The sequence below is a fragment of the Coregonus clupeaformis genome, chromosome 9 (genome assembly GCF_020615455.1).
Source record: "Coregonus clupeaformis isolate EN_2021a chromosome 9, ASM2061545v1, whole genome shotgun sequence".
Lineage (NCBI taxonomy): Eukaryota > Metazoa > Chordata > Actinopteri > Salmoniformes > Salmonidae > Coregonus > Coregonus clupeaformis.
Genome location: NC_059200.1, coordinates 4475152 through 4495627, shown reverse-complemented (window position 1 = coordinate 4495627; position 20476 = coordinate 4475152). Strand labels below are relative to the sequence as shown.

At 43.2% G+C, this 20476-nt stretch overlaps 1 protein-coding gene across 1 annotated transcript; it reads right to left on the bottom strand.

The window, feature by feature from the left end:
• Positions 1–2904: 2904 nt before the first annotated feature.
• On the bottom strand, positions 2905–15715 carry LOC121573592 (SAM domain-containing protein SAMSN-1). Its single transcript, XM_041885688.1, has 8 exons — positions 15529–15715; positions 14110–14190; positions 13705–13839; positions 10942–11077; positions 10299–10450; positions 9848–10057; positions 9460–9610; positions 2905–3717 (listed from the first exon to the last, which is right to left on the bottom strand). The coding sequence occupies exons 1-8, from the start codon at positions 15589–15591 to the stop codon at positions 3527–3529; spliced, it is 1119 nt and encodes a 372-aa protein (XP_041741622.1). The 5' UTR covers positions 15592–15715; the 3' UTR covers positions 2905–3526.
• Positions 15716–20476: the final 4761 nt, after the last annotated feature.

Genomic DNA, 20476 nt, shown 5'->3' with positions numbered 1-20476 from the left:
CCACACGATGTCCGTCACCTCCACAATAGAGGCAGAGGCTTGAGGTGAAGCGTCGCTGGCGCTCTGCAGGAGTGAGAGAGGCTCGCCCAATCTCCATAGGCTCAGACTGATCAAGCTGACCTGGGTGAGTGGCAGTAGATGACAGGAACCCAGTCGGATCTCTCCGAATGCCGGTAGTAGGTGGACCTTGGCGCCCCCCTCTCACGGCGACGGGTCTGTATCCTTCTGTCGATCCTGACAGTCAGTGCGATGGCTTCATCAAGAGTGGAAGGCAGTTCCTGGGAGACCAACTCGTCCTTGATATAGTCAGCCAAACTATGGAAGAACGCGTCCACCAACGATGGTGTGTTCCAAGAACCTTCGTCTAGCCAGGGTTCGGAAGTCGATGGAATGGTCTGCGACTGTACGTCTGCCTTGTCGAATACTGAACAGTTCACGAGACGCCTCTGCGGTTGGTGAATCCAGGTCAAACACCTTCAGCATCTCCTCAGCAAACAGGTCGAAGGTTGCACATGCGGGGGTTTGACGTTCGAACTCTGCTGTTCCCCAGAGTCGAGCTCGGCCCGTCAGGTGAGTGATGGCATACCCAACCCTAGCCCCCTCCGTGGCGAAGGTCCTTGGCTGCAAGGAGAACTGAAGTCGGCAGCTAGTCAGGAATGGCCGGACCTGGGTAGAATCGCCGTTGAACCGCTCGGGGTTTCCAATCTTGGGTTCCGAGCAGCGGCTGCAATGACCGGGGCAGGTAACTCGGGGGCAGGGCTGGTGGGCAGACTGGCTGGGGTCAGGTTGGTGAGGAGTTGAATGATCATGGCGAGTTGTTGTTGCTGCTGCTGGGACTGCTGCTGGTGCTGCTGGAACTGCTGATGCTGTTGGTAGCCGGCCCGAAGCAGAGAGGTGATGTCGCCGCTCATGCGGCCTAGCTCTCTCTCAGTGTGTTCCAGGCGTAGCATGGCGGTGGGTTGCTCAGGTTCTTCGGTTTCCATGTCGGGGGAAGTGTGCGCTGAGTCCATAATGGTCAGATCGTACTGTCACGGTTCAGACAGACGACAAGAGGACCACAATTGCGTCACACCAGAAAGTTTATTTAAACTTAAGGGGAAAGGGATGTAGGGAGTGAGTGAAGGCTCCAGGGGTTATCCCGTCCGATGTGCTGGGTCTGTGCCTCCCCCAGTGGCAGCGATGCGTCCGATGACGCCGGTGGTTGGTGGTCCAGAAGTCCTGGGGGGAGGAAACACAGACACAACGGGCGGATGAAAACAGGCAGAAGTACAGTTCAAGGGAAATCCAAATACGTTGTAGCAAGGCAGAAGGCTGGTCAGAGTTACCGGGGTCGAAGAGTAGTCAGGAGTCGTAATGGCAGGAAGCAGGTCTGGTTCTCCTGGGGCAGAAGAGTATCCAGGAATCAGGCAGGTCCGGGGTCACAAAACAAGGGTGAGCCAGAAGCGCGAGCACACAGGTTCCGGGTGTGAGCTTTGCAGACGATCTGACAAAGGAGAGCTGAAAGACAGGGCTATAAATACTGGGAGAGGTTAGTGGGTAATGCAGCGCAGCTGGCAGAGTAATTAGAGCCGAGCAGAGCAGGGACAGGTGGAGCTAGTTAGGCTGAGTAGAGAGAGAGTGGTGAGCAGAGTGGAAACAACTTAAGGTGGTAACCCAGTGGAGTGAGAGGGCTCATGACAGATCTGTTTCTTGAGGATCCTGATTGTGCTATTATTCATCTATGAAACGTTTCTTCATTCATTACTAATGACACACCCATATCAACAGAATGGTCAAGTCCATTTAGTTCAGGATTATACATTTTGGAATGAGTAGGCCTGTGTTGGATAAGGCCCCATCCAGGATACATGGTGGTTGCTAAGGGACTTTGACAACACTGCCACCATGTGGACTCATGCTCTGAAGTAAGGACAGCGTGATGTACCTCTCAGATTTCCATCTCAAATCAATGACTTGCATTAATAAAGAATGTAAATGTATCCAAAGTGTGCTTATTTCATGCATATGCGAACTGTTAATAAGTTAATGCCGATTTATGCTTGATCCTGAAAATGCGGTCCAGAGGCTCCGTACGGATGTGGTGACGCAATTGCAGAGCCTCCGGAGGCATCGCCGGGCGCCTCCTACATTTTGTAACAATGCGGAGGGCTCCGTATAGCTCCGTATAGTCTGCATTGACATGTTTAAACACAAACTCACTTCCTTGACAACTTCCTTAACCAACAGCTCTGTTGGTATGAATGCTCTGACTTCTGCAGAGGCCGCATCGCAGTAAATGCTGTACGGCCAATGCAGACTCCGGAATGACCATAAATCGTCTTTTACTGTATTGTGAATAATTTTTACCAACCTCCTATAAATTGCCATACTTCTGCTGGTTGTTCTTCCCGTCGAAACTTCAGCAAAAAAATGTTTTGCCCTGTGTGCCATTCTCACCATAAATGATTTAACAGCTGCAGAAAATTATAATAATGTATTTTTGCAAAGAGATTTCATAGGTGTTTCAATAATACATTGGTGTAACAATTGCTAGAATGAAGGAGAGCATTCAAGAAACTGACAGTAAGCTACTAACTCTCAAATCACTTAAACAAAATGTTAAATAATACCATAAACCAATACTGTAAGATACAGTAGGAAAATCCTTTAAACCCTAATTTAATCAACAAGCTCTCACAGTCGCACATCAGAATTAGACGTTCATCCATGTTTCTCAAACATCAAACTTCAAAGTGTTTGGTTACTTCTCTGTATCGTTCCAAGGTTAAGTTTAGGTATTAACTCAGAATTCTTAAGGTTAGGCATTAACTCAGAATTCTTAAGGTTATGCATTAACGCCGAATGGTTAAGGTAAGGGTTAAGGTTAGGGATAGGCTTAAAACAAAAATATAAAAAAACAACTTTGTCGCTGGATTTAAACATGCAACCTTTGGAGCCACAGGCAGATGCTTACGCCCATCAGCCATCCCTGTCCACAACACCTACTTAAAGGTAACAGCACATACTGTTGCCCCTAGTGGCCAGTTTCCACATCCTCTCCCGACCTCCTCAGACATGGATGGACGTTGAATTCTGACTTGTTATTCGGGTGACCTGCCTGCATTTAATCTCTCCCACTTCCACAGGCACCTCTTGTACTGTACACCCACACACAGTAAAGTTGACATTGCACATTGTGCTAAAAACAAAGCCTAGCCTACTGCGATGATTTCACAGGTCCAATGACAGAGTGATTTGAACAGCTGTAAAGGCTTTGGTTACATCATCATTAACATTTACAAATCAGCCACCAAGCCAACTCACTAGAACAGGAAATTGTGTACAGTAGCTTCATACATAACAATTGCAGTGACAGCCACATAGGCTACAGATACTAAATGCAGTATGAAAGCAAAAAGGAGTGCTCTTGTCTTGAAGAAAAGGGCTTTCACATTAGACCATGATTCGGGTGAATTGCATCGATCCACAACAATAATTTTTCTGCTAGTGCGGCAGGCCCTTAGGAGTGTCTATCTGCAGGAGGTGGTTAGGTCTGATCCATGGGAGGATGATGGTGCAGTGCTGGCAGGTGGATGTCTGTCTCCTCCTTGCTGTTGTCTGAGCAGTCAGAAGGGATGTAGCAGCCAGAGTCTCTGGGGCAGTCGTTCAGGTCCGCTTTAACGCTCTCAGTCGGGGACTTGGCTTCCTGGTTCAACTCTCCCTCCTTCTGACCATCACCTGGAATGGAATGGGCATGGGGACTTTGAGAGCTTATATTGGTCTATTCAAAAGTAATGGCCACAAATATGTTCCCGCAATATCAGAGATGTAGAAATTACTTTTTTCATTGTTTCCTCTTTCTCCCCAGCACCGAAATATGCCTATTGTAGCTGGTATGTTTCAATCTTTATGTAGGCTGTGGAAGCTGTGAGACCCTGTTACTTTTGCTTACTACAATGAAAAGCGAAGTTCAAAAGATGAAAAGGTTTGCATAAGCTTGAAAAACAAGATGGATAGGCTAGTGCAGCACCCAAGCCACAGTGTCTCACCTCTGAAAATGACATTTCCTGTCAGTAGCTTGTCTTGTCTTGCATCACTCAATGTTGTTTCCTGACTCCGACTCTGCCTTTCCTTTCATCTGCAGTGCTTTGTGTATTTGCAGTGTATATCGATTACATATACAGTGGGGGAAAAAAGTATTTAGTCAGCCACCAATTGTGCAAGTTCTCCCACTTAAAAAGATGAGAGAGGCCTGTAATTTTCATCATAGGTACACGTCAACTATGACAGACAAATAGAGAAAAAAATATCCAGAAAATCACATTGTAGGATTTTTAATGAATTTATTTGCAAATCATGGTGGAAAATAAGTATTTGGTCACCTACAAACAAGCAAGATTTCTGGCTCTCACAGACCTGTAACTTCTTCTTTAAGAGGCTCCTCTGTCCTCCACTCGTTACCTGTATTAATGGCACCTGTTTGAACTTGTTATCAGTATAAAAGACACCTGTCCACAACCTCAAACAGTCACACTCCAAACTCCACTATGGCCAAGACCAAAGAGCTGTCAAAGGACACCAGAAACAAAATTGTAGACCTGCACCAGGCTGGGAAGACTGAATCTGCAATAGGTAAGCAGCTTGGTTTGAATAAATCAACAGTGGGAGCAATTATTAGGAAATGGAAGACATACAAGACCACTGATAATCTCCCTCGATCTGGGGCTCCACGCAAGATCTCACCCGTGGGGTCAAAATGATCACAAGAATGGTGAGCAAAAATCCCAGAACCACACGGGGGGGACCTAGTGAATGACCTGCAGAGAGCTGGGACCAAAGTAACAAAGCCTACCATCAGTAACACACTACGCCGCCAGGGACTCAAATCCTTCAGTGCCAGACGTGTCCCCCTGCTTAAGCCAGTACATGTCCAGGCCCGTCTGAAGTTTGCTAGAGTGCATTTGGATGATCCAGAAGAGGATTGGGAGAATGTCATATGGTCAGATGAAACCAAAATAGAACTTTTTGGTAAAAACTCAACTCATCGTGTTTGGAGGACAAAGAATGCTGAGTTGCATCCAAAGAACACCATACCTACTGTGAAGCATAGGGGTGGAAACATCATGCTTTGGGGCTGTTTTTCTGCAAAGGGACCAGGACGACTTATCCGTGTAAAGGAAAGAATGAATGGGGCCATGTATCGTGAGATTTTGAGTGAAAACCTCCTTCCATCAGCAAGGGCATTGAAGATGAAACGTGGCTGGGTCTTTCAGCATGACAATGATCCCAAACCCACCGCCCGGGCAACGAAGGAGTGGCTTCGTAAGAAGCATTTCAAGGTCCTGGAGTGGCCTAGCCAGTCTCCAGATCTCAACCCCATAGAAAATCTTTGGAGGGAGTTGAAAGTCTGTGTTGCCCAGCGACAGCCCCAAAACATCACTGCTCTAGAGGAGATCTGCATGGAGGAATGGGCCAAAATACCAGCAACAGTGTGTGAAAACCTTGTGAAGACTTACAGAAAACATTTTACCTGTGTCATTGCCAACAAAGGGTATATAACAAAGTATTGAGAAACTTTTGTTATTGACCAAATACTTATTTTCCACCATAATTTGCAAATAAATTCATAAAAAATCCTACAATGTGATTTTCTGGAGAAAAAAAATCTCATTTTGTATGTCATAGTTGACGTGTACATTTGATGAAAATTACAGGCCTCTCTCATCTTTTTAAGTGGGAGAACTTGCACAATTGGTGGCTGAATAAATACTTTTTTTCCCCACTGTATATTATAAGATATCTTCTTTAGCTAGCTATGGCCAGGACAAGATGGCTGATATGCTGTTATTTACACACACTGTGAGGTGAACACAATTAATGTTACATTCTGAAGTTCACTTCTTGCAGTTAATACAGACAGTTTGGATTATTCAACAGTATTACATGCTCTTCATCTGTAGTACAATGGTCAACTGTAGTAGTTATCTGTTTTTGTCCGTCTCTATTTGCCCTGCACTGTTTGCTGTAATGGATTTGAACTGTTTGCTGTGACTGTGTCTCGAATTCCGCCGAGGCTGCTCCTCCTCCTTGTTCGGGCAGGCTTCGGCGTTCGTCGTCCCCGGAGTACTAGCTTCCACCGTTTGATGTTATCTATGTTTGTTTGGTTTTGTCTGTTTAGTGCACCTGTTCCACATCACGACTTTATTATGTCACCTATAAGTTTCCTCTGGTTTTTGTTTGTAGTTGTGTGTCGTTGTTCTCCTGTCGGGTTGGTTGAGTGTATGAGTTTACTATTTGTTAGTGCCGTGCGCACTTTACGCACTGTTTTGCGTATTCGCTTGATGTATTTTGAATTTTGCTCCGGTGACTATTAAAAGTCGGATCAACTAAGCTTCTGTGTCCTGCGCCTGACTCCAACACCGCATCCACATCAGCCTTGTGACAGACTGTATTGAACTGTGTGTGGTAACTGTCCTGCATTGCTTGCTGTGACTGTATTGAACTGTATGTGGTAACTGTCCTAAATTGCTTGCTGTGACTTTATTGAACTCTTTGTGGTAACTATCCTGTACTGTTCTCTGTACTGGGTCTTCTATATTAATTAAATCACTTTCTGACTGAACCCCTTTTGATTTGAACGAAACCTTCCATACATAAATGCATTAAATAAAATCTAAGCTACAACATATATTATGAAAAAAAAAAATATATATATTAGATAATTGACGTTAAAGCATTATTTTATTCATTTATTAAAAAACATATTTTTCAATAAATCATAAAATAGTTTGATAACCTTGTTTTGTAAGCTTTCAAATTATATCAAACTCAACCATTTATTTTTTACAATGATGAAGGCAAGGAGCAAACTCCTTGCTCCGGCCAAATGCTATGCCACATCCACGGACGATAGTTTATTCTCCACAATGAGTCTGGATCTGAGTACCTCCCCGACGATTTCTAGAATGGAAATGTATTCTAGACCATCTGATTGGTCCCAGAAACCAATGGGTTGGGCCAGAGCCAATGGGTTGGGCCAGAGCCAGAACACAGGTGGGTATAGCGGCAGGTAGCTTAGTGGTTAAGAGTGTAGTGCCAGTAACCGAAAGGTCGCTGGTTCTAATCCCCGAGCCAACTAGGTGAAGAATCTGTCGATGTGCCCTTGAGCAAGGCACTTAACCCTAATTGCTCCTGTAAGTCGCTCTGGATAAGAGCGTCTGCTAAATGACTAAAATGTAAAATGTAAATACTATGATTGGTTAGAGATGATCCAATCGTTGATGACATTGTTTTGTACAACACCCCACATTTTGACATCACCACAAACAACTTCAATGATAGCAGTCTCAGACTGAAGTATGTAGCGAACTACAGAGCAGCGGAATAATTTAGTTTCAGTCATCAGGGAAGGGGTATGCAAAATGGGTCAACTTTGAGCACCTCTATCTTCTAAATATTTTGGCATTCAGCTCCAAAAAGTCCCTTTCTGACTACTTCTACCATGAGAAAACATGTATGGAAGGTTTTGTTTAAATCAAAAGGGGTGCAGTCAGAAAGTGATTGAAATCATATGGAACGACCCTGCTGTAAGTGGTGGTTACCCTTACAAAAAAACAACAACGTGAAACTTGCAGAAATAGCCATTTTCACGTTGAGCTGACACGTGAGGTCAGTTGTTCTCATGTAAAACCATATGTTCACATGTATTACATTTCAAATGTTAACACCACCTTTTCAAGTCAGTAGAATATAATGTTTTCACCTGTGAGATATGCAGTTTCACATGTGAAAAACTTTCACACGTGAAAATCTAACTTTCACATGTGGAATTGCATTTTCCCATGTGAACATCTAATTCGCAGTTTTACATGTAAGAAAACTTCATGTGTGAAAATCTCACTTTCACATCTGGAATTGCAAGTTCACATGTGAAAACCGTTCACATGTGAAATTCTAATTTGCAGTTTCACATGTAAGAAACATAGATGTGAAAATCGAACTTTGACATGTGGCAGTGAAACAGTGTTATTCTCCTTACAAATTCTGTAATGCCATTCTATAAAAAAGTTACTTAGCCTACCTGAGTATAATAATTCAAGTGCGTTAAAAATAATTATTTATTCTTTCTGAGAAATTCGTTCGGACTGTTACTGCTGCAGGCGCACGCCTCTCTTCTTCATACATTGGTCAGTGACCATTGGAAGAAGCCCAATGAAAAGAACAGATAAGTTAGCTCTCTGTGTCTCCACATTTTTTCATCCTGTTTTACGGTTTCAATGCATGGTTACATTTTCAAAATCTAGAGATAACATGTTTAACTGTAATTTTGTATTTATAATTGAACAGTTTTGCCGTGTAAAAGAAAAGTGAGATTTTTACAGTTTACATGAGTTTAGCCAATCTAAGTAGCTAACTAGCTAACTTTTGTATGGCGTCTCGGATGCCTCCTTATTTATCCTGTTTAACATGTTAATGTGGGTTAATCAGTTCACTTTTTGTAATTTTAGTGCACAATTATTTTTTTATTGTGATTAATCACATTATCTGAAAGCGTTCAAATTACACTGAAAACATCCAAAATACATCATCTATACAGCTAAAAACAACAATGCAATTTCAAAACAAGTTGACATTGAGGTTAAAGAAAGTGTGTTTATCAATTAACCTGATTTTGCTAACCGTTACTTTGGACCAAAAAAATCTTAAATTACAGCTAAATTTGAGAACATTCTGAATTTGCAATTAATCATGATTAATCAGCAAATCCTGCAATAAACTCGATTAAAAAAAAAATATTGTTTGACAGCCCTAGTTAAAAATTGACATTAAAATGACAAAAAAGGAACATGTGAAAGTGTAACAGACATGACATGCTTTTGCTCATGGTCACATGATGAGGTAGCCCGGCCTGCGACTTCAACATTTGTGTTGACCCTCTTGGTCTAATGGTCAACGCGTTGGCTTCACTTGTGAGAGACCTGGGTTCTAACCCCGCTGGTTACTAAAGCACACATGTGAGACTTATAATATCACATGAAATGTAGGGAAACCACATATCTGAGTCATGAAAAATGATAATGTGGAACTTCACACATGTATGAAAACCACATGTGATTTGTTCACGTGAAAATCCATGTGAAAGGTCACACGTGTCTGAAAACCACATGGGTTTTTCCTCATGTGTTTATTTTATTTTATTTTTTTGTAAGGGTATCCTGTTTTCATTAGCTTATTTACCTGGGTCCCTAATACCACGGCCCTGATACAGCACATCCGCTGACGGTATACCCTTCCTTATCTGCTTTGGAGATCTGAATATATATGCTTCCGTTTTTGTCAGAACTAACACTGTTGTGCCTCACCTAAAGGAGTTTGGGTTTCTATTGGTTTCAATTGTCAATTCTGATGCCAAAAGGCCTGGGTGAGTGCCTTTGCATTCCACCTGGAAATGTAAGTAGGGGGAAGACTACCCTGACTCACTTTGGGGTTCTTGGAGGCACTCGATAGCTGCCATCAGACGTTGTCTGTGTTCAGGATCAGTCACATTGAGTTCCATCAGATACTTCTCCTTCAGCTCTTTCAGGTCATCTACTGTCTGATAGCCATTCAGGAGCAGTGAAGAGGCATACTCCTACAATACATATAAACAATACCAATCGGTAAGCAAGTCGCCATGTTATAACGAAAAACACAACTAAAACCAGTCTATTAGCACTGTGTTGACATCAGAAACATATTGTTCCCTAAAGATGCAATTTATCTGGGGATTTTTTCCAAAGAATCCAGGGAACCTGTAACAGGTTTGAGGAGAGAGAGAGAGAAGAGAGAGAGAGAGAGAGAGAGAGAGAGAGAGAGAGAGTCAGTCTACCTCCAAATTGTGGCGCTCCAGGAGCTCCTGTAGCGTTTTGGGACGGGTTCTCCTGCTTCTCCTGTGTGTCCTCATCTTCTGAGGCAGTTCAGGAACCTTCTCTACTATGAGGTCCACGTAGATGAACTTAAAGTTTCCCACCTTGTTGTTCAGCATGCCTGTCCATATACCTATAGGAGGCTTGTTGATGATCTCAATCACATCCCCAACCTGAAAGAAGAATTGGGCCTTTTACTATTAGGTCTACATATTAGGCCTACTTTGCAAGACATTGGCTCGATCTCAACTGCTTAAAAATCCAGGAGGATGTGCGGAATGACAGGTTTGACAATTGAGAAAGAGGCAGTCTATAACAATTTATCATAATATGTTATATTTTTCTACATTCACAGCTATATTTCAGTCAGTCAGGAATCAGGATACAACTGGTTTAGTCAGGTAGGTTAATTACCTTAAGTTTAAGTGATTCCGTGTCGTAGGGACTGGGGACAAAGTCTGTGTGGACCCGGGCTCTGCCACAGAACTGGCCTGTGTAGGGCAGCTCCTCGTCCAGCCTCAGACTGTCTCTGTTACTGGAGCCGTCTGACCCACTGGTCACCCCACCTGGGCAGCAGCACACAACACAGTTTGATTGGTAGGAGACCGACATCATGTTGTTTGGCTTCACAACAATATTTACAAACACAAAGCCAAATGTTTTACACAGAGCATTGTGGGTACTGTAGTACATCATGCTACATACTGAGGGAGTTTTCAACTCCTTGATGCGATGAATGTCTATTCATGATGGTTGATGCTGGTCTAATGGTAGCCTACTTGCTGATTAGAAGATTAAGTTATGAAAGTTATGGCAGTGTGTGAAATATTGTCAGTTTAGACTTTTGACTGTGATTATGTTTGTCAGGCATCCTTGTTGGGTTAATCGAGGTCCAACAACATGCCTTAGTAGATTGGGATCCACACTTGATTTTTATCAACCACAATGTGTAACATGCTTTACTGTAACGCAGAGTAAACTAAAATTGCATTAGTAAAGAGTGAAAGGGAACTTAATTAGTTCAGTAAGGTGTTGGCTGTGTGCCCAAGGAGCTTACTGGAGGAGCTGTGTCCACTGTTGAGAATGTAGAGACTTTCCAGAGAGTGACTGGACTTTCTGTGTCCTTTTGGAAATAAATGGATGCCATTAACAATATCCCCTTCTCCTTCTTCATCTCTCTCCATCTCGTCGGCCTACACAGTAAAAAACAACAGAACAGGTCACGTTTTATCATTTTCTTTGCCCTCCTTTTCTCCTTATGCTGTCACTTCCCATCTCATCTCATCTCACAGCGTGGCGGTTGAGGAGGAAGAACAGGAGAAAGCTAAACCAATCAGAGGGCTGGGTCGGGGCAGGGCTCTAAGCTATTCCGTGTTTAATTTCTCATGTGCCAAAGCGGCTCAGTATCCCAGGCAGTTTATGCAAGGGCACAGAAGAGCTCCTCTCCTCTCTTCTGCCAAGAGTCCTTAATCCACACAGAACTACCTTGCCATTTATAACTGAGACTTGACATGGCCATGAGGTGTGTGTAATCCACCATAGGCTCTGACTGTACCTCCCTGGTCCTCACTGTGAGAGAAGAGGTGCTTATTTTTAGCTCCACAAATAACTTGGTGACCAGGTGATGTGGTAATGAGTCTTTGTCTCATTATCTTTCATGGATGCCAAGGGAAGCCAGGCTTCCCCAAAAAATGTACCAAGAAAAAATATTTTTCCTTCAATTCGCAAGAGGTCGAATGTATCTCACCTGAGAAAGCATCAGATCAAGCGAAACAGTGCTCCTCTGTCTCTTGTCTCTGTATGTGTAGGCCATCTATCTGATGCTGGTCAAAAAGAGTATGACATTGTTTGCCGACCGTAGCGTTGAATGCAAGGGAAGCCAGTGAGCATTTGGCCTCCCTTGATACAAAAAAAATATAAAATAATAGCCAATAAGCTTTGAGTTAAACTGAGTGAGCTCAACTGTGAATGGTCCTGGTGCACCAAAAAAAAGTGTCAAGGGAAGCCAGATTTGGCTTCACTCCAATCACATCACATCGAGAGCAAAACGTCATTGACAGGAAAAAACTTGAATTGTTGCATCTTGTTGTGTTGTTGTCATCTGGTGGCTAGCTAACTAGCACAAATTGGCCCTTTCCTAAATTAGCCATGGATGGAGATAGGGATTTGGACTTGTGGTTTTACTTAATTCTCCGTACTGGCCAATGATTATATTCTGATCCAACCATAAATGCATACATTGTGCCCCTGGCCTGAGAGGATGGAAGTTAAATATGTAGCTAGATGTAGTAGGCTAATGTTAACTAGCTGGCCTGGCACATTTTTGCCCATGAAAGGAAGGAAGTTAGGCTAGCGAGCATCCATTTTAGCCAGGTAGCCTAGGACAACAAAAAATGAAAGCGTTTACTGTATGACAGAGTCATAGACCGTTTTATCAACATGAAAGAGAGGAGGATGGCATTGGCGTTTCTCTACAAGTAGGGTGAGTCAACATGTTTTTTCTACTTGCACAAACGCACGCACACAGAGAAATCTAAACCATGGACAGCCACATCATATTTAGCTTAAGTTGATTGGACTAAATCTTTTTAGGTATCTTTTAGTTGTCACTGTATTAGACTAAGCATAGGTGATATGATGATGCTGAAGTTGAAATGGTGCTGGAATAGTGGAGGCAGCTCCTGTTTTCTTTGCAACTTGCGGTAACTCTCTGTGGTTCTAAATCAATAGTTGTTTAGTAGTCCGAAAATGTCGGAAACATGAACTTGCTTGACCATGCTGTAGGTCATGTAACTGTTTGATACATGCAATATGCTTTGTGTGTCACGCCCTGACCTTGAGAGCCCGGTTTTCTCTAGTTTGTTCGGTCAGGGTGTGAATTCTATGTTATGTATTTCTATGTTGGCCGGGTGTGGTTCCCAATCAGAGGCAGCTGTCGATCGTTGTCTCTGATTGGGGATCATACTTAGGTAGCCATTTTGCCTACCTTTAGTTGTGGGATCTTGTTTCAGTTTGGCTTGTTGTATGTTTAGCCTTTTGAACTGCACGTTACGTTGCTTTTGTTGTTTTGTCAGTGTTTAATATATTAAACGATTATGTACGCATACCACGCTGCACCTTGGTCAAATCCTTCTATAAACAAACGTGACATTGTGGACTTCACCGGACAGAGGTTGCTCTCCGGTTTCGTAAAGAAAAAAAGGTGTGGTTGAACTTATTCTGCCACTGTATCTTCTTAATGTCTCGGCCTTAAACCTATATATCACAATCACAAGGCATATGAACTAACAGGTTATAGAGCAAACAACGCAATTATCACAACACATAGGTTGTAATATGGCTTTCTTTTTCTGGCTTGGCTTCCCCAGTGATTTTACCCACGCACGCACTGCTTGTTCGTCATAATTTACAGTATAATCCTCCTTTCCTTACATGTCATCCTCCTGAGGATCCTCCTGAGAAGCCATGCACTGTATCATCACTGTATTGTATTATCACTGTATTGTATTATCACTGTATTATCATTCTGTACACTTCCAAGGTTCCAGTTCTGTTGGGATTCTATTGTTCATTCATGTGTTGCTCAATTATTTTGCTACATAGAAGAATGGACTTGATCCTTATTACGCAGGGGGTCTGTTCCTACAGTTTGTGTGGTGTTACTGTTAATTTTCTACATACTAGCCCATACCTCTGCATTTGGACATCAGCTTTCTTTTCGTTAAACTTTAATTTCCCTCTTTTGGCTTTTATCCAAGGTCTGTGGTACACTGAATGTTGAGGCCTGATCTGTATGACACAACGTGATCCGCTTACTCACCATTTCCTCTGACAGGGCTTTGGTATAATTCCTGCCCATTCTCTTCCTCATCAAAAGTGAGATGGCCTTCATCTTCTTCCCTATACCTCCTGATCTGGTCTGGTCACCACTGACAACCTGCTCTTCCTCTGCAAACTACACACATATTAACACACACATGTTGTTACATAGTTGACATGCTTAAACTACGATACAGCAGCATACAAAGCCCAAAGTTAGAAGTGTTTAAAAAATCTTGAGTCAGCCCTGCTGACTTGAAACATTAATCAATTTAATTTGAATAAAAAAAAATATTTCAACAAATGTTGAAAACTAATGTTGAAACAATTAAGAAAGTTTACAGTGTCACTTATAAGGAATTACTGGTTGAAGTAGCTAACAAAATCAGACAGATGCTTCACGTACCAAAGAATTGCCATTTTCCTCTGGCTTCACTGGGGCTGGTTGGTGTCTGAAGGTGTCAAATCGGCCAAAGCTAGTGGAGCGCTGGGTGAGATGGGAGATTAACGGATTAAAATGTGTTTTGGATGGTAACAGCAGGACACATGTTGTCTGGCTGCAGTGTTTATGTAGAACTCAGAGCAGTCATGTCTGTAGGCCTATACCCTGTAAACCATCTAATCTGCTGTTCCTCTGGTCATGTATTTACATAGTACTGTCTGTATTACCATCAGGCTCTATTACGGCATTTTATCCACTGGATTGAGATTTTTCTTGATCTTTTTTGTACTGAATTGTATCTAATGTTGTATTTGTTTAGGATTGGATTTGATGATGTAACTGCAGATTCAGTTTGGACTCTGATATCATGAGCATTATGAGTATTACTGTATGGTAATGGGTGAGTGCTGAGTGGTGCTCAGCTTCACTGCAGCTAATGAGGTTTGTATCAGTTATGGTTGGCCATTTTCCATAAATTGATGTCATGTAAATGTATCTCTTATGCTAAATCCCAATGAATACATTGAATATTATAGTATTTTATGTTATTATTTTGCTACTTTATTTGTTCAGTGTTGTATTCGTGTTATGTATAATATTGTTATTGTTATGCATTTTATTATTCTAGCAGAGTGGTTCCCAAACTGTGGGGCGAGCACCTTAGGGGAGGCACGAGGGGTCGGCAGTGGTGTGCGGAATCCCCCCTCCCCCCACACAAAAAAAGAAAGTTTGGCTAAAATTGGGTAGTGCATCAGCTGTTTTCTTCTTGTCATGTCAGTCATTGCAGACCTTGGAGATCTATTTGTAACATCAGAAATGTCCAGATCAACTATCCCATGTCAGTTAATGTTTTTTAGCTAGGTTTTTTTGCCCATTTCAATTTATTGTAATACACGCAGTTTTAAAAATGTCAAACAAAATGCCCAACCAGTTAAAGACATACACTACCGGTCAAACGTTTTAGAACATCTACTCAATCAAGGGTTTTTCTTTATTTGTACTATTTTCTACATTGTATGAAATAACACATATGGAATCATGTAGTAACCAAACAGGTTGAGAGAATGCCAAGAGTGTGCAAAGCTGTCATCAAGGCAAAGGGTGGCTATTTGAAGAATCTCAAATATGAAATATATTTGATTTGTTTAAATTTTTTTGGTTACTACATGATTCCATATGTGCTATTTAATCATTTTGATGTCTTCACTATTATCCTACAATGTAGAAAATAGTAAAAATAAAATAAAAACCCTTGAATGAGTAGGTGTTCTAAAACTTTTGACCGGTAGTGTATAAAATGTTGCTTTTTGTTATTACATTGGATAGCAGCAAATAGAAAAGCAGATTTTACCCCCAAAAAACCTGACATTTAAAAGATCTCACCTTTGGTTTTGTCTTGCTCTTTGGGTCTTTGTTTGAGACATTTGACGGTTTCCTCTGAAGCATAGTGCTGAATCTGAATTACTGCTGGACAGTTTTTTATTTAGGATAAAAAACAACTGTGCTATAGCCTATTAGACCAATCATCATAACAACAACCTACTATACCGCAACAGTTGTGCAGAGCAGAGCAGGTACATTTCCTCTAAGGCAGGCAGGATGTGACTATATCTACACAGTCTGTAATCAAAGGCATGAATGTGTTGTACTTTTAGGTGGGAGATGTAAAGTCTCGTCAACAAGCTGCAGAAATTGAAGCATCCTCAGTGCACCAAGAAAGCCTCATTGATGACTGCTGGATTGTTGTTGTATGGTAAAATCATTTTTGAACGTTGAAAGACTTTTCAGTCAATGTCACAAACTGTTGCCTACATGAGACTTTTTAACAATGCACCAAGTTAAATGCAACTCACTGTAACTAGTAAACTACTGATGAGGCCAAGCGACTGGTGAGCACAGGAAGGGGTGAACAGCACATAGCCTGTATATTGCAGTTTCCGCTCTATTACCTCACTAAGTTAAATAATTTTTAAATTAATACAAAATATAGTTTATTAGGTACACCACCCCGTTCACAAAAGTGGTTCGCTCCTACAGACAGTGAGTCACGTGGCCGTAGCTTGCTATATAAAGCAGGCAGACAGGCATCGAGGCATTCAGATACTGTTCGATTGAATGTTAGAATGGGCAAAACGAGTGACCTAAGCGACTTTGAGCGTGGTATGAAACAGACGGCATCTTGGGCGTTTTACGCACGACAGTGTCTAGGGTTTACGGAGAATGGTGCGACAAACAAGTCCTGTGGGCAAAAACAGCTCATTGATGAGAGAGGTCGAAGGAGAATGGAAAAAATTGTGCAAGCTAACAGGCGGGCCACAAACAGGAAATAACGGTGCAGTACAACAGTGGAGTGCAGAATGGCAACTCAGAACGCACAACTCGTCAGTCCTTGTCACGGATGGGCTATTGCAGCAGACGACCACACCGGGTTCCAATCCTATCAGCTAAAAACAAGAAGAAGCGGCTCCAGTGGGCACATAATCACCAACATTGGACAATTGAGGAGGAGAAAAACATCACCTGGTCCAACGAATCCCAGTTCCTGAGTCAGGATTTGGCGTAAGCAGCATTAGTCCATGGCCCGATCCTGCCTGGTGTCAATGGTACAGGCTGGTGGCGGTGGTGTAATGGTGTGGGGAATGTTTTCCTGGGACACGTTAGGTCCCTTGATATAAATTAATCAGCTTTTGACCGCCACACCTTGTAGAATCCATGCCCCGAAGAATTCAGACTGTTCTGGAGGGAAAGGAGGGTCCGACCCGGTACTAGATGGGTGTACCTAATAAACATGCCTGTGAGTGTAAGTTTGCCTTTATAACAATTTTCCCTGTGTAGTGTTCAATTACAGCAATTCTTTTTTATAGAAATCATAATGCTTGATAAAAATGGATATCAATTTATTTGGCAGGGTTAAGTGTGTCCTACAAAGCAATAATTTATCAGGACACACAAGTTCCACAGCGTCCCACAGTATCTCTATCAGTTCTAGGGTTGCAAAATTCTGGGAACTTTGAATAAATTCCCTGGTTTTCAAGAAATCCTGGTTGGAGGTTTGTGGATTTCCTGCTTATTCCCTCCTGATTCCGGGAATCCTCCAACTGGGATTTTGGGAAAACCAGGGAAGTTATTGAAAGTTCCAGGAATTGTGCAACCCTAATCAGACCTGTATGTAGGCTCCTTTATGTCGGTGTTTCCCAACTCCGGTCCTCGATTTCTTCTACAGCACACATTTTTGTTGTAGCCCTGGACAAAAACACCTGATTCAACTTGTAAAGGGCTTGATGATTAGTTGACAAGTAGAATCAGATGTGCTTGTACAGTTGTAGTCAAAAGTTTTGAGAATGACACAAATACTAATTTTCACAAAGTCTGCTGCCTCAGTTTTGATGATGGCAATTTGCATATACTCCAGAATGTCATGAAGAGTGATCAGATGAAGAAGCTCTTTGCCACCTTCTCCTCCCTGCTGAATCCTCCTTGGTCATTCAACTGAGACTGCTCTTCTCTGTGTCACGGAGGCTCTCTGCACTGCTAAAGCTAACTCTCTCTCCTCTGCTCTTGTCCTTCTAGACCTGTCTGCTGCCTTTGATACTGTGAACCATCAGATCCTCCTCTCCACCCTCTCCGAGCTGGGCATCTCCGGCGCGGCTCACTCTTGGATTGCGTCCTACCTGACCGGTCGCTCCTACCAAGTGGCGTGGCGAGAATCTGTCTCCGCACCACGTGCTCTCACCACTGGTGTCCCCCAGGGCTCAGTTCTAGGCCCTCTCCTATTCTCGCTATACACCAAGTCACTTGGCTCTGTCATATCCTCACATGGCCTCTCCTATCATTGCTACGCAGACGACACACAACTAACCTTTCCCCCTTCTGATAACCAGGTGGCGAATCGCATCTCTGCATGTCTGGCAGACATATCAGTGTGGATGACGGATCACCACCTTAAGCTGAACCTCGGCAAGACGGAGCTGCTCTTCCTCCCAGGGAAGGACTGCCCGTTCCATCATCTCGCCATCACGGTTGACAACTCCGTTGTGTCCTCCTCCCAGAGTGCAAAGAGCCTTGGCGTGACCCTGGACAACACCCTGTCGTTCTCCGCTAACATCAAGGCGGTGACCCGATCCTGTAGGTTCATGCTCTACAACATTCGGAGAGTGCGACCCTGCCTTACACAGGAAGCGGCACAGGTCCTAATCCAGGCACTTGTCATCTCCCGTCTGGATTACTATAACTCGCTGTTGGCTGGGCTCCCTGCCTGTGCCATTAAACCCCTACAACTCATCCAGAATGCCGCAGCCCGTCTGGTGTTCAACCTTCCCAAGTTCTCTCACGTCACCCCGCTCCTCCGCACACTCCACTGCCTTCCAGTTGAAGCTCGCATCTGCTACAAGACCATGGTGCTTGCCTACGGAGCTGTGAGGGGAACGGCACCTCCGTACCTTCAGGCTCTGATCAGTCCCTACACCCAAACGAGGGCATTGCGTTCATCCACCTCTGGCCTGCTGGCCCCCCTACCTCTGCGGAAGCACAGTTCATGCTCAGCCCAGTCAAAACTGTTCACTGCTCTGGCACCACAATGGTGGAACAAGCTCCCTCACGACGCCAGGACAGCGGAGTCGCTCACCACCTTCCGGAGACACCCCACCTCTTTAAGGAATACCTGGGATAGGATAAAGTAATCCTTCTACCCCCCCCCAAAAAAAATAAAATAAAAAAAATAACATATTGTAAAGTGGTTATCCCACTGGCTATAAGGTGAATGCACCAATTTGTAAGTCGCTCTGGATAAGAGTGTCTGCTAAATGACGTAAATGTAAATGTAAATGTAATGAATTGCAATTAATTGCAAAGTCCCTCTTTGCCATGAAAATGAACTTAATCCCCCAAAAACATTTCCACTGCATTTCAGCCCTGCCACAAAAGGACCAGCTGCCATCATGTCAGTGATTCTCTTGTTAACACAGGTGAGAGTGTTGACGAGGACAAGGCTGGAGATCACTCTGTCATGCTGATTGAGTTAGAATAACAGACTGGAAGTTTTAAAAGGAGGGTGAAATCATTGTTCTTCCTCTGTTAACCATGGTTACCTGCAAGGAAATACGTGCCGTCATCATTGCTTTGCACAAAAAGGGCTTCACAGGCAAGGATATTGCTGCTAGTAAGATTGCACCTAAATCAACCATTTTTCAGATCATCAAGAACTTCAAGGAGACAAGTTCAATTGTTGTGAAGAAGGCGTCAGGGCGCCCAAGAAAGTCCAGCAAGCGCCAGGACCGTCTCCTAAAGTTGATTCAGCTGCGGGACCAGGGCACCACCAGTGCAGAGCTTGCTCAGGAATGGCAGCAGGCAGGTGTGAGTGCATCTGCACGCACAGTGAGGCGAAGTCTTTTGGAGGATGGCCTGGTGTCAAGAAGGGCAGCAAAGAAAGCCACTTCTCTCCAGGAAAAACATCAGGGACAGACTGATATACTGCAAAAGGTACAGGGATTGGACTGCTGAGGACTGGGGTAAAGTCATTTTCTCTGATGAAAACCCTTTCCAATTCATTGGGGCATCCGGAAAACATCTTGTCCGGAGAAGACAAGGTGAGCGCTACCATCAGTCCTGTGTCATGCCAACAGTAAAGCATCCTGAGACCATTCATGTGTGGGGTTGCTTCTCAGCCAAGGGAGTGGGCTCACTCACAATTTTGCCTAAGAACACAGCCATGAATAAAGAATGGTACCAACACATCCTCCGAGAGCAACTTCTCCCAACCATCCAAGAACAGTTTGGTGACGACCAATGCCTTTTCCAGCATGATGGAGCACCTTGCCATAAGGCAAAAGTGATAACTAAGTGGCTCGGGGAACAAAACATCGACATTTTGGGTCCATGGCCAGGAAACTCCCCAGACCTTAATCCCATTGAGAACTTGTGGTCGATCCTCAAGAGGCGGGTGGACAAACAAAAACCCACAAATTCTGACAAACTCCAAGCATTGATTATGCAAGAATGGGCTGCCATCAGTCAGGATGTGGCCCAGAAGTTAATTGACAGCATGCCAGGGCGGATTGCTGAGGTCTTGAAAAAGAAGGGTCAACACTGCAAATATTGACTCTTTGCATAAACTAAATGTAATTGTCAATAAAAGCCTTTGACACTTATGGAATGCTTGTAATTATACTTCAGTATAACATAGTAGCATCTGACAAAAATATCTCATAACATTGAAGCAGCGAACTTTGTGAAGACCAATACTTGTGTCATTCTCAAAACTTTTGACCACGACTATAGTGTTGTATGTACTGTTGAGGGTACTCAAGGACCGGTGTTGGGACACACCACTTTA